General features: G+C 46.1%; 1 protein-coding gene across 2 annotated transcripts in view; it reads right to left on the bottom strand.

Annotated features, from left to right (window-relative positions):
* HNF4A (hepatocyte nuclear factor 4 alpha) overlaps positions 1-12645 on the bottom strand; it is a 76954-nt gene extending 64309 nt beyond the window's left edge. For both annotated transcript variants that reach the window (XM_055373026.2, XM_031004889.3), the window contains exon 1: positions 12491-12645. In XM_055373026.2, the coding sequence (XP_055229001.2) occupies positions 12491-12539 (49 nt within the window). In that variant the 5' untranslated portion in view covers positions 12540-12645. The remainder of the gene's footprint in view (positions 1-12490) is intronic.
* Between the last annotated feature and the right edge of the window lie 1044 nt (positions 12646-13689).

Raw genomic sequence — 13689 nt, 5'->3', positions numbered from 1 at the left:
CAGTGGCATGATGTTTGTTCACTACAACCTCGACCTCCTGGGTTCAAACGATCCCCCCACTCATCCTCCCAAAATGCCGGGATTACAGCATTTTGAGCCACTGTGGCCAGCCCAGTTTTGTTTTGTTTTGTTTTGTTTTTTTTGAGATGGAGTTTTGCTCTTGTTGCCCAGGCTGGAATGCAATGGCGGGATCTCAGCTCACTGCAACCTCCACCTCCCACATTCAAGAGATTCTCCTGCCTCAGCCTCCACAGTAGCAGGGATTACAGGTGCCCGCCACTATGCCCGGCTAATTTTTTTGGTATTATTAGTAGAGACAGGGTTTCACCATGTTGGCCAGGCTGGTCTCGAACTCCTGACCTTGTGATCTGCCTGCCTCAGCCTCCCAAAGTGCTGGGATTACAGGCATGAGCCACCGTGCCCAGCCTCTTGGTTGTATTTCTAAACATCATGGTTATACTGACTTCTCAAGAAATCAAGACTTCTTGATTTTTTAGTTATAGACATAATGTGTTAACTTGCTAGTAAGAAAGATCCTATACAACTATATCCCAATTTGGAGATAAATCAATATTTTAAATTGCATAACCACATTACTATTATGGCTATTACTCACAGCTGACTTTGTCTGTATGTGAACCAAGGCCTTTCCATGCACTGTTTCAATTAATCTTCACTGTAACATGGTAATGTAGCTTTGGTCAATATCATTAACAATACATACTAACATTTTACATTCAAGGAACTTTTTGCAGTTTGCAGGACACTCTTGCCTCTATCCCCTTGAGCAGCAGAGCTACCCTGAGGGGTAAATAGAACTAGCATTATTAACCCCATTTTCAGAGGAGGATGTGGATCCCAGAATGATACAGAAAATTCTACCCATCCCAGTAGGGCCCAGTGGTTCAAATAAAACCCATCTTCCTGGAAGGGCCCGGTGGCTCACACTTATAATCCCAGCACTTTGGGAGGCCGAGGCAGGCGGATCACTTGAGGTCATGAGTTCGATACCAGCCTGGCCAACATGGCAAAATCCCATCTCTATTAAAAATATAAAAATTAGCTGGGTGTGGTAATGCAAACCTGTAATCCCAGCCACTCAGGAAGCTGAGGCACGAGAATCGTTTGAACCTAGGAGGTGGAGGTTGTGATGAGCCAAGATGGTACCACTGCACTCCAGCCTGGGCCACAGAGTGAGACCCTGTCTCAAAAAAAAAAAAAAAAAAAAAAAAAAATATATATATATATATATATGTATACACACACATATATGTATACACACACACACACACACATATATTTATGTCTCAAAAAAAAAAAAAAGCCCATCTTCCATCTAGGGAGGAAGGAGTAGGGGACCCTGGACAACTGCGTGAAGGAGAGATAAACTCTCCTCTCGTGTTTTGGGTTGATAAGCTGGTATTGCCTTTTCTAATACAATCCTTGATGTTGAATTCTAGCTCCGCCTCTCATGCGCTGCGTGGTTTTGAATAAGCTATTTAGTCTGTCTGAGACTTTGTTTTCTCAGAAATGGGTATGATGACAGTACCTACCTCAATAGACAGTTGTGAGGATTAAAGGAGTAATTTATTTATTTATTTATTTTCTCACTTTGTAGCTCAGGCTGGTCTTGAACTCCTACCCTTAAGTGAACCTCTTGCCTCAGCCTCCCAAAGTGCTGGGATTTAAGTGTGCACCACCATGTCTGGCCAAGGAGTTAATTTTTTTTTTTTTTTTTTGAGACGGACTGTTGCTCTGTTGCCAGGCTGGAGTGCAGTGGTGCGATCTTGGCTCGCTGCAACCTCCGCCTCCCGGGTTCAAGTGATTCTCCTGCCTCAGCCTCCTGAGTAGCTGGGATTACAGGTGCGCACCACCATGCCCAGCTAATTTTTGAATTTTTAGTAGAGATGGGATTTCACCATGTTGGCCAGGCTGGTCTTGAACTCCTGACCTCAAGTGATCCACCCACCTCGGGCTCCCAAAGTACTAGGATTACAGGCGTGTGCCACTGCGCCCGGCCCATAGGGACATGTCGAGAATTAGGAGTTAATATGTGTAAAACCCTAGTAAGTACTCTATAAATTTTTGCTATTATCACAACATCAAGCACAAATCCATAAATATACATAAATAAAACAAAAGTTTCAAAAACATACATATCTTACTCTTACTACATGAAGTGCTCTATGATATTTTCTATTTTATTTTATTTCATTCTTTTGTTAACATATGAAATTTCATAAAGCGATACATTGATGATTTGTGCCTTTTTCTGTTATGAATGTTATACTTCAGCAAAAATATTTTTTAAGTCCAGGTGTGGTGGCAATTTTTCTGCCTTGACCTCCCAAAGCACTAGGATTACGCTCTGTCACCCAGGCTGGAGTGTGGTGTTGTAATCTCGGCTCACAGCAACCTTCACCTCCTGGGCTCAAGCAATCCTCTTGCCTCAGCCTCCCGAGTAGGTGGGACTACAGGCGTGTACCACCAGGCCCAGCTAATTTTTGAGTTTTTTGTAGAGGTGGGTTTTTGCCATATTGCCCAGGCTGGTCTTGAACTCCTGGGGTCAAGTGATTCACCCACCTCAGCCTCCCAAAGTGCTGGGATTACAGGCATGAGCCACTGAGTCTGGCCAAATCTTACTTTAGTTATAACTTACTGTTTTATTCTACTTATAGGTCTAGTAAATTTTAAGAATTTCATTTTCTCCAATATTTTACTTCGAAAAATTTCAAACTTTAAAGTTTGAAAGACTAGTATAGTGAGCACTGATGTATCCTTTCGCCTAAATTCAACTGGTTGCATTCTGTCACATTTGCTTTATTGCTATCTCTGTATCTATCTATGCACTTTTTATTGAAACATTTTATGTAAAAAAAATTGTAAAGGCCAGGTGCAGTAGCTCACACCTGTAATCCCGGCATTTTGGGAGGCTGATGCAGGAAGATTGAGGACAGGAGTAGGAAACCAGCCTGTGCAACACAGCAAGACCTGTCACTACAAAAAAATAAAAATAAAAAATTAGCTGGGCATGGTGGCATGCACCTGTGGTCCCAGCTACTTGGGAGGCTTAGATGGAAGGATTGCTTGAGCTTGGGAGGTTGAGGCTGCAGTGAACCATGATTGTGGCTCACTGTAGCCCACATGACAGAGCAAGACCCTGTTTCAAAAACAACAACAAAACAAAAACAAACCAAAAAAAAAAAAGATACTTTTTTAAATTGTATATTTACACTTGTTATACATATTTAACGTGTGTGTGTGGAGGGACGTGTGAGCACGACCCTACTGCACAAACAATCAACTGTGTACCAACTAATTCATGCTCCCCTTTACAAACTTTACAGCTAGTCCCACCCCGCTAGGGACCACATCTTCCAGACCCCTTTGCATTTGGCAAGGGCCATGTGACTAGTTCTCACCAATGGAATGTGAGTAGAAGTGAAAGTGTCTCTCTGGGCTAGGGTGACCTTAGGGGTCCCTGGATGACTATGCCACAGAGGTCAATAAACTTCTAACTTAAAGTCTGCATTTGCTTGTTACATAAGCTATATTGTCTGAACTAATACAATCCCAATAAATTGAAGGACTGGCTGGCCACGGTGGCTCACACCTGTAACCCCAGCACTTTGGGAGGTCGAGGCAGGTGGATCATGAGGTCAGGAGTTCAAGACCAGCCTGGCCAAGATGGTGAAAGTCCGTCTCTAGTAAAAATACAAAAAGTAGCTGGGCGCGGTGGTGGGCACCTGTAATCCCAGCTACTCAGGAAGCTGAGGCAGAGAATTGCTTGAACCCAGGAGGCAGAGGTTGCAGTGAGCCAAGATCGTGCCACTGCACTCCAGCCTGGGTGACAGAGCAAGACTCCATCTAGAAAAAAAAAGAAAGAAAAAATTGCATGACCTATTCCTGGGTTAAGATTGCAGTTTGAAACACACTGGTGTGGTCTTCTGATTTTCCAAATATTTTTGAACTGTGGAGACCCTCCATTAAATATTTCATTTAAAAGTCAAAACAGAGTGCCGGGTGCAGTGGCATGAGCAGGTAATCCCAGGGGCTGGGAGGCTGAGGCTGAGGCAGGAGGATTGCTTGAGCCCAGGAGTTTGAGGCTAGCCTGGGCAACATAGCGAGACCCCTGTCTCTAAAATAAAATAAAAAGAAATATACAAAAGTCAAAAAGAAGTGTCTCTGATGGAGCCAGAGGTTGAAGGGTGGGGAGAGGCTAAGCCCTAGTCCATTTGAACACGTCCCTACCCACATTACCCTCAAAGGGAACCCTGGAGCATCTTTCCTGACTCTTAGGACCCAGGGAATACTGTGTGACAATGGCTGAGCCAGATGGTTGTCATACCTCCATTTCTCAAAAGAGGAAATGGAGGCTGGGTGCTGTGGCTCACACATGTAATCCCAGCACTTTGGGAGGCCGAGGTGGGAGGATCACAAGAGGCCAGGAGTCCAGCCTGGCCAACATGGTGAAACCCATCTCTACCAAAACTACAAAAATTTGTCAGGTGTGGTGGCACACACGTGCAATCCCAGCTACTTGGGAGGCTGAGGCATGAGAATTGCTTGAACCCAGGAGGTGGAGGTTACAGTGAGCAGAGATAGAGCCACTGGGTGACATTGAGACTCTGTCTCAAAAAAAAAAAAAAAAAAAAAAGGAGATGGAGAAACAGCAGGAGAAGGACTTGAGTGAGGTCACAAACAGCTACCCAGGGCCAGGGCCAGAGCCATCTCCCAGGTCTCTGATGAGGATAGGTCTGTCCCCTCCCTTTCTATGCCTCTCATCTGCCTCCTCCTCTGTGAAGGAGCCACACAGGCCCCCATCTATGAACCAGCACCCCCAAGAGGAGACCCTGGGCATCCCAGGGCCCCAGAAGGCTTGCAACAAAGCCTTGTCCTTACTCTCCAGCCAGAGACAGTTGCATCCTGGGACCAGTTATCTATTCCTTACTCATCTCTGTTGTTTCTACAACAGCCAAAATGATGCTAACACCTAGTAAGCATCCAGTCCTTTGCATATAGTAGATGCACACACTATAGGTATAATAATAATAACAGTTCAAATTCACATAGCACTTTCTATGTGCTAGACACTCAGCACTTTACAAATATTGACTTTATTTCTCACAACAACCCTGTGAAGTAAATGGTATTATCATCAACCCCATTTGACAGATGAGGAAACTGAGGCAAAAAAGATTGAGTCGGCCGGGCGCAGCGGCTCAGGCCTGTAATCCCAGCACTTTGGGAGACCGAGGCGGGCAGATCACTTGAGGTCAGGAGTTCAAAACTAGCCTGGCGAACATGGTGAAACCCCATCTCTACTAAAAATACAAAAAATTAGCCAGGCATCGTGGCAGGCGCTTGTAACCCCAGCTACAATCCCAGCTACTCAGGAGGCTGAGGCAGGAGAATTGTTTGAACCCAGGAGGCAGAGGTTGCAGTGAGCCAGGATCATACCATTGCACTCCAGCCTGGGCAGCAGAGCAAGACTCCATCTCAAAAAAAAAAAAAAGAGAATTGAGTCATTTACTCAAGGTCACACAGCTAGTAGGTGGTAGAAGGTGGTAACCTCCTTGGATGCTATTATGACATAATAGGTGAAAGAATGAAGATTTGGTGTCAGACTAGATTTTAATCACCTATTTGCAAGGCGATGCAGGGAAACGTGACTTAACAACTCTGAATCTCAATTTCTTTGTTTATAAAATGGAGATAATATTTCCTACTTGGATGGGTTATTGCAAGGCTTAAAAGGGAGAAAACATATCAAATAGCCAACATCTTGCCCATTACATAAAAGGGGCTTAAATGAAAACAAATTTCTTCCCTTATCATTGACCCATCCTTATGCTACAGGCATATGAGTCAGGAAAAATGGAAGGCACAATTCCTTCACTTAAGCATCTCAGCATGCTTTTTTTTTTTTTTTTTTTTTTTAAGACAAGTTTCCCTCTGTTGCCCAGGTTGGAGTGCAGTGGTACAACCTCGGCTCACTGCAACCTCCACCACCTGGGTTCAAGTGATTCTCCTGCCTCAGCCTCCCAAGTAGCTGGGATTACAGGCGTCTGGCACCACATCCAGCTAATTTTTGTATGCTTAGTAGAGACAGGGTTTCACCATGTTGACTAGGCTGGTCTCGAACTCCTGACCTCAAGTGATCCACCCGTCTTAGCCTCCCAAAGTGCTGGGATTACAGGCGTGTAATCCACCATAAGCCACCATGCCCAGCCTCAGCATGCTTTTAGGAATAAGATTAATCAGTCATGAAACAACCAGACAAGTCTCAAGATACTTTCAGTAAAGGATGGAATTAATTGCAGTCAAATATAAGTAAAATCAGAGCAGTGTGTGGCCGGGCTCCAGGCCTTTTCATATGCTGTTCCCTCAGCTGGGAACACTCTTCCCCACCATCTCTTCTCCCGGCTGACTCCTGCTAAACCAAGGTTCCAGCTTAGATATCAGTCTACTCCTCCAAGGTCAAGAAGTCTGTGACCCCTTCCCCTTCTCCTAAGTCCCTCTGTATCCCACAGTGCCTTTGCTGTCCTTATCATGGCACTCTGTCTTTGGTTGCTGCTGGCTTGTCTGTCCTCCTGCCAAACTGAGCACGGTTTAAGATCTGAAGCAGAGTTGTTTTTTTGTTGTTTTTTTGGTTTTGTTTTGTTTTGTTTTGGTTTTGAGACAGAGTCTGACTCTTGTCGCCAGGCTAGAGTGCAGTGGCGTGATCTTGGCTCACTGCAACCTCCGCCTCTACCTGGTCTCTAACTCCTGATCTCAGGTGATCCACCCACCTTGGCCTCCCAAAGTGCTGGGATTACAGGCATGAGCCACCACATGAAGCAAAGTTTTATCCTCCTGTGTTTCCCCAGTGCCTTACAAAATGTCTTAAATACCATAAGCCTCCAGTGGAAGATTGTTGAAGAAATGAACAAATGAACAATGAATTAATGAATACGGGAGGCTTCTGGGTTGAGGCAAGGTGCACTCTGGATATTTAGTTCCTCTGTTTACTAAATGGGAGAAAGTAAGGCAATGGTTTCCATACCTCAACTGAACTGCATACCCTAAATCACACAAGGAGCTCAAAAAATTACAGATTCTTGGAACTCACCCCAGGAGACTGATTCACTGGGTCTGGAGTGGAGCCCCAAAATTGTTTTAAAAAGTTTCCTATGTGCAACCAGGTTTGTGAATCATAGGGGCTGAAGACTGAATTGACGTAGGATGGGAAGGTGATGTGGGAGGGGAGATAGGGGAAGGGCTGGAGAGGGGCCATATTTTGAGAATGAAGAGTGGGAACAGCCATAGCCTGATATTGGACACAGTCCCATAGCCAGCCAGCATCTGGGGTCCTACTCGATTTTGGGCCTATCCACCCTTCACAAGGACACGACATGTTCGTTATAGCTTCTATTACCTTTTCTGTTTCATTAGCTCATGGAATCTTCACAACAACCAAGGCTCATTTGATGGGTGAAGAAACTGAGGACCAGAGAAGTGAAGCAAAGCACCATCATCATAGAGCTTCAAGGGGCAGAGCCACGTCACCAAACTGCCTCCGACAATGGCCTCTGATCTGTCCTCAAGCTGATGCTATTGGTCAAAGGGACTAGGCCTACATAGCTAGGAAAAACTAGGCTCACCTGGCACTTAAAAACAGATATACAGTATTGCCCTGATGGAAGATTGCTGACATCCCCTATCTCTTCACTTGTCCTGTCTAGAGCACTTGAAGATGCTGCTATTCCAGGCTACCTCAGCCCACCCCTTTTTATCCATCCATTCATCCGTCTTTTCATCAACCCACTCATCACATCATTTGTCCATCCATCCTTCCCCTAACCACCTACCCATCTATCCAGCTACTTATTCATCCATTTATCACATGCACCTACATATCTTTCCATCCATCTACTTACCCATCCATGCATCATCCTCCACACCCACCCATCCACCCATAACATCTTTTTATTAATCCATCCACCCATCTATCCACCCAGCCATCTCCCCAGTTACTCATTCATTTGTCTCATCCATCCAGTTATTTCTCCCTCTATTCCATTCATGCATCCCTCCACCCATCTATCACATCCATTCATCACATCACATTCATTCATCAGTCCATTCACCTATCCACCCACCTAAACATACATTCATTCATCCATCCATCTTCCCATTCATTCATCCACTTAATTAATCTTCAATCAAGGTCTACATGGGATCAGGCCCTGTGGAAGGCTGGACTATAACAAAAAGAATGAGATAGATACAGACCTTTCCTTCAAGGAGTTTCGAGGTACTTACAGAAATGAGCAACTACCAAAGAAGCAAAATAAATAACCAAGGGAAACTTGTTAAAGGGAAAATAAGGGTAGAAAAGTAATAAGGCCAGGAGTCAGGTTAGCACACAGATATGCATGCTTAGCACCTCATCCTCAGAGTTACTCAGGGTAGTACCAGATTGACACTGAGCAAGATCCTGGCACTCAAAGCAGAACAACACAAGAGTCACAGTCTACTCTACTCCATTGTGGTAGACACTCCCCAGAACTACCTTGTTCTCCTATAACACAGTGGGGTTATATGTGCCCCAGGGTACATTTGGCTTTCTGGAGACACTTTTTCATTGGCAAAACTGATGGGAAGAGATGTTACCGGCATCTAGGGAGCAGAGTAAAGGCCAGGGATGCTGCTTAACATCCTACAATGCACAGGACAGCCCCTCACCACAGAGAATCTTCCAGGCCAGAAAGTTAACAGTGCTGAGGCTGCGAAACTCATTTATACCAGAGCCTCAGTTCTGTTTGGAGCAGGAGTGTGCCACACCCCAAGAGAAAAATCACTGGTCTAGGTCCATCTTGGCTTTCCCATCTCTTTCCACTACATACTTCTCTTCCCAGCTTTCCTTGAACTAGGGGAGTCTGCCAGGAGGTTTCTGGGGAAGTTTTGCTTTTGGATAAAGGAAACAAGGGCACTGAGGAAAACCTCTTCTCCTCCTGCCTCCAGCTTCAGACACGTAAGTGCAGACATGACAGCTGAAGCTGGGACAGCCAGTTTGGGTTATAATGGAGCAAATACAAGGACCAAAGACAATGCAGTGAGGAGGGCAGAGAGGAAGGAAGGGAAGAGAGTGGGATCTGGCTGACATTGATGATCATCGTTGTAGCGCTGTTTTAAGCCCATCATTTCACTCATCCAACAAATGCTTATTGAGCATTTCTTCTGTGCCAGTCACCATGTGAGACATTGTGAGACAAACAAGGCTGAACAAACTACCCAGGTCCCAGAACTCATGGAGTTTATAGTCTGGTGGGGGAGCCAGACACAATTCACACCAGCAACTATCTGATCAGAGCGATGACGAGAACCACAAAGCCAAATCCAGTGTGCCGTGGAAGCACCGGAAGTCCAGGGAGGGCCAAGTCCACCCAGCATCACCACACCAAAGAGCAGCTCTTTAGAGTCCTGCTAAAGCTCAAAAACATGAAACCACAACGAGGATTTCTTGCGTGCTTGCTCTGGACCCAGCACTGTTCTAAGCACTCATGGATCCTTCCATTTGATCCTCACAACAGCCATGTCTTCCTCTGCCTCTAACTGAGGCTCTGCTATGTGCCATGTCCCTGACCCACCAATGCACCTCTACTATAGTCATCTTAGGAGATGATTAATGTTATCCCCATTAGAGAACCCCAGAAGAAGATTTTTTGTTTGTTTTTTGTTTGTTTTGTTTTGTTTTTTTGAGATAGAGTCTTGTTCTGCTGCCCAAGCTGGAGTGGCAGTGGCATGATCTCAGCTTAATGCAAACTCTACCTCCCAGGTTCAAGTGAGTCTCATGCCTCAGCCTCCCAAGTAGCTGGACAGGCGTGTGCCATCATGCCTGGCTAATGTTTGTATTTTTAGTAGAGACAGGGTTTTGCCATGTTGGCCAGGCTGGTCTCAAACTCCTAATCTCAAGTTATCTGCCCGCCTCAGCCTCCCAAAGTGCTGGGATTACAGGCGTGAGCCACTGCACCCAGCCTGGGAGAGGGGTTTTGTTTCCTTGGAGCACTTGTTTCTTTTCTCAGAAAGCAAATTTTTCTTTTCTTTCTTTCTTTTTTTTTTTTCTGGAGCCTTCCAGCAGACTTCACTAGCTCATTTTACAGATACAACATGTGAAGCTCAGAGAGGGGTAATGATTTGACTAACAAAACCACACAGTTTTTTTTTTTTTTAATAAGGTAGATCTAGGATGCTAACCCAGGTGTATTTTATCAAAAATATCAAATCAGGGTCTTTCAGCCACTCTCACACACATACACATAGGCACACATCCACTGCAGTGAATGTTCCACTGCCCCAGGACAAAAGTGCTCATTTTTTGTGGATGTACTGCAAGGTCACTGGAGTTCTCCTTTCTCTGTTCAGCCATATCTGTGGCCTAGAGCAGAGGGCCAGCAACAGCTGGATTGTGTCAAGTCTCGAGTCAGATGACATTTTTTGTTTGTTTGTGTGTTTTTTTTTAATCTTGAACCTTAGTTTTTTCTTCTGTCCTTGGAGATTACAATATTATTTATCTCAGACAGCCGTTTGGAAAATGAAACAGCTGTCTGAGAGATAATAGTAGAACATTCACTAACCCATTCATCCATCCATTCACGCACCTACCCGTCGATACAAGCAACCATTCTAATAATTGCTGAATGCTTGCTATATAATGAGTATGACACAGGAGCAGAGATGAAGAGACATGAGGACATCCTACAAGGTGCAGAGACGTGGGAGACAGTGAAAGGCTGTCAGGTTATATTATTGTATCATCCTTTAAGAGACACTGTGGGGCCTTCTGTTCACCCCTAGCTTAGCCTTATGACCTGGGCTGTCCTTCCCCAGAAGCTTTCTGGCCCCTTTGAGAGACAATGTCTTCCCCTAGCCACAGGTTCAACCAAGTCATCCATTTGCATCTTTACTCCAGGTCTTAAAATTGTGGATTAAGGGTGGCCTCACCCTTAATCTCCTCTATGCTATCTCCTCTAATTCTCCACCCTCTGGGAGATAGGTCCTGTTGTTATCTTCGTTTTACAGATGAGGAAATAAGTTCAGAGAGGGGAAATGTCTTGCCCAAGGTCACACAGCTGGTGTGTGGGATGGGTTCCCAGGCTGTTGGTTTCTTCAGCCTCTGCCATTTCCAGTGCATCACATATTCCTGTTTGATGGGGGTCAAAGCAAAGAAGATTCTCCCTGACTAGAGTCAGGAGATCAGGCCCTGATTCTGTCATTCACTGGCCCTCTGTCCTCAGCAATTGATGACATAAATGTTGATTGTGTCTTTGCAATGCACGTGGTATCAAGGGCTTTACACCCTTGTTCCCCACGGCATCCACCATGATCTTAAGACACATCCTAGTCCTGTCTCCACTTCAGAAAGAAAGCAAGAGGCACGTGAATGTTGAGCCATGTGACAGAGTCACAACTAGACCCCGAGGTCTACTGGATTCCAGAGGCCAAGTTCTGTGCGGGTGTGTGATTTGAACAGGTTTATAAAAGGCACCCAACTTTTAAAAAATCCAAAATGTGTCCCCAAAAGATAAAACATTCTCTTGAATTTCCCTCCTCAGAAACAAACCTGTCACCAATTTTATCGTGTCATTCCACGAATTTTCTATGCGTGGAATGTACATGTATACGCGTGTGTACATATATACATCTATATCCGTTTCGCTATCAGCAGCTATACAGTTCTTCAGTGTACCGTTTTCACTTAATTTAACTGAGAGGTTCTTCCCTGTCACACACAGATGTGCGTTGTTTCCTTGAACAATGGGATAGCATTCCACTGTAAAGACGTCTCACGCTTTATTTACCCGTCTTCCCTCTGCCGAGGGACGTTGGGTTGCTTCCAATGTGGGGGTCACCCTAAGGAGTGAGCCTGAGCCTTTCACTCTCAGTAACACATGCTTTCTAGCCCTGCATCTGAGTTTCACACGTCCGCACAAGATATTCTCATTTTCCAACGCTCCACCCTGCGCGGCGCTTTCTACCTCCTCCCCATTATCCAGAGCCAACGGAGGTGCGGAGCGACCGAGCTGCCCGGTCCCACGCCCAGCTTGATAATGCACCAGCAACCTGACCTAGGCCCAGCAAGCCTCTCTTGGTGGACCTCAATTTGCCCCGCATCGAAACAGGACGGTGCTTCCAAGCCCCACCCTCTGTGGGGTTTTGGAAAGACCCCTGAGATGCATTCCCAGGAAGGCCTCTGGACAGACAAAATGAGCCAAGCCTCTGCCCCAGGGCTTCTCGGCCCCTCCCAGCACTTCTCGCACCAAGCAGGCCATGCCCCGGCTTGAGAGCTTAGGGAAGCAGTCACATTGCCTCCGTGGGGCTTCCTGCCCTTCCAGAGGAGCTCCAGGAGGAGCTTTGGGCCCGTAAGAAACACACGGGGAGGTGTCCCATGGTCTCCCAAAGCTGACCGCAGTCCCGCCCTGTCCAGTCTTCCCCCAGCCCCACTTACCGTAAGAACTCTCCACTGGAGCCCCGAGGGGCGCGTTCACGCTGACCATGGCCAAGCCCACCCAGCCGGAGAGCTGGGGGCATGGAGGAGCAGGGGCCCACTCACAGCAGCAGCAGAGCCACCAGGAGCCCGTCCACCAGGAAGGCGGTGAGTGCGGCCAGCTGCCACCGCCCGGTTATCTTATTGATTCTTCTAATCACCCAAGGTGGGTGGATACGTTAAAGAGTAACCAGTCACTTAGGGAACCTGTGGCTGGGGACTGTTGCTGTCTCCATGGCAATGGCGACCTGGCCAGACCTGAGGTCCACTCGGGTCCTAGTCCTGCACTCTGGGGTTAGGGGAACCCAGAGCCAGGTGTATGGGGACATCAGCCCCCCAATTTGAGGACAGGGCTGGAGCAGAAGGGGCTGGAGAGGTGAGAGTCCAACCTGGGTTGGGTTTTATGGCTCCAAACTATGGGTGTGTCACCATGCAGGAAGTAGTGGGAAAACCGAGGGAGGGGCAGAGGAAAAAAGGAGGGTGGAGAACTGTGTTTAGTGAGTGCCTACTGGATGCTGGGAGTTGCATACAGGCATTACCATATTTAAATTAAACTTTGAGATGAAGAGACTGAAGGACAGAGAGATATTGCATGCCTGGAGTCTCACTGCTAGTACATAGAGGTGTTATCTTCCTTTCATCTAACATATTTATTGAGCACCTACTACGTACCAGGCCTTGTGCTAGACTCTGGTGATATGGAAATGAGCAAAGTAGATGTACCCCCGAAACTTGTGGACTAATGGAGGAGACGGACCTTAATCAGATCGTCATTCAAAGATACTATTACAAACTGGTGGGTGATATGAGGGGTGGAGAAACATGGGTCTGCCTCCAGGCCAATGGGACAAAGTCATCCTGTCTGGCGTCTCCTCTGGTCTCCTTCCCCATTCTAAATTCAACCTGCTGCTGAAACTTGCACACCCTGTTTTAGCTCCCTGGCATGTTAGACACCTGCCACCTAGCTTTTTTTCGGAACAGCCCCGTTTCTTTTGTCTCAATTTTGGATCTCACCACCTGCTTGGGGATTCTGAAATCAAGGTCATTCATCCTGTTAGAGAGAGCTGAAATGAGAACAGTGAAACAAATTCTGGACTCAGAAAAATCAGAAAACTCCAGCTCTATTATTTTCTTGCTGTATGTTTTTTAGTGTCATTTCC

Source organism: Gorilla gorilla, chromosome 21, assembly GCF_029281585.2.
Source record: "Gorilla gorilla gorilla isolate KB3781 chromosome 21, NHGRI_mGorGor1-v2.1_pri, whole genome shotgun sequence".
NCBI classification, from domain to species: Eukaryota; Metazoa; Chordata; class Mammalia; order Primates; family Hominidae; genus Gorilla; species Gorilla gorilla.
Note: the sequence above shows the minus strand (reverse complement) of the source record. Positions and strands in the feature narration are given on the sequence as shown.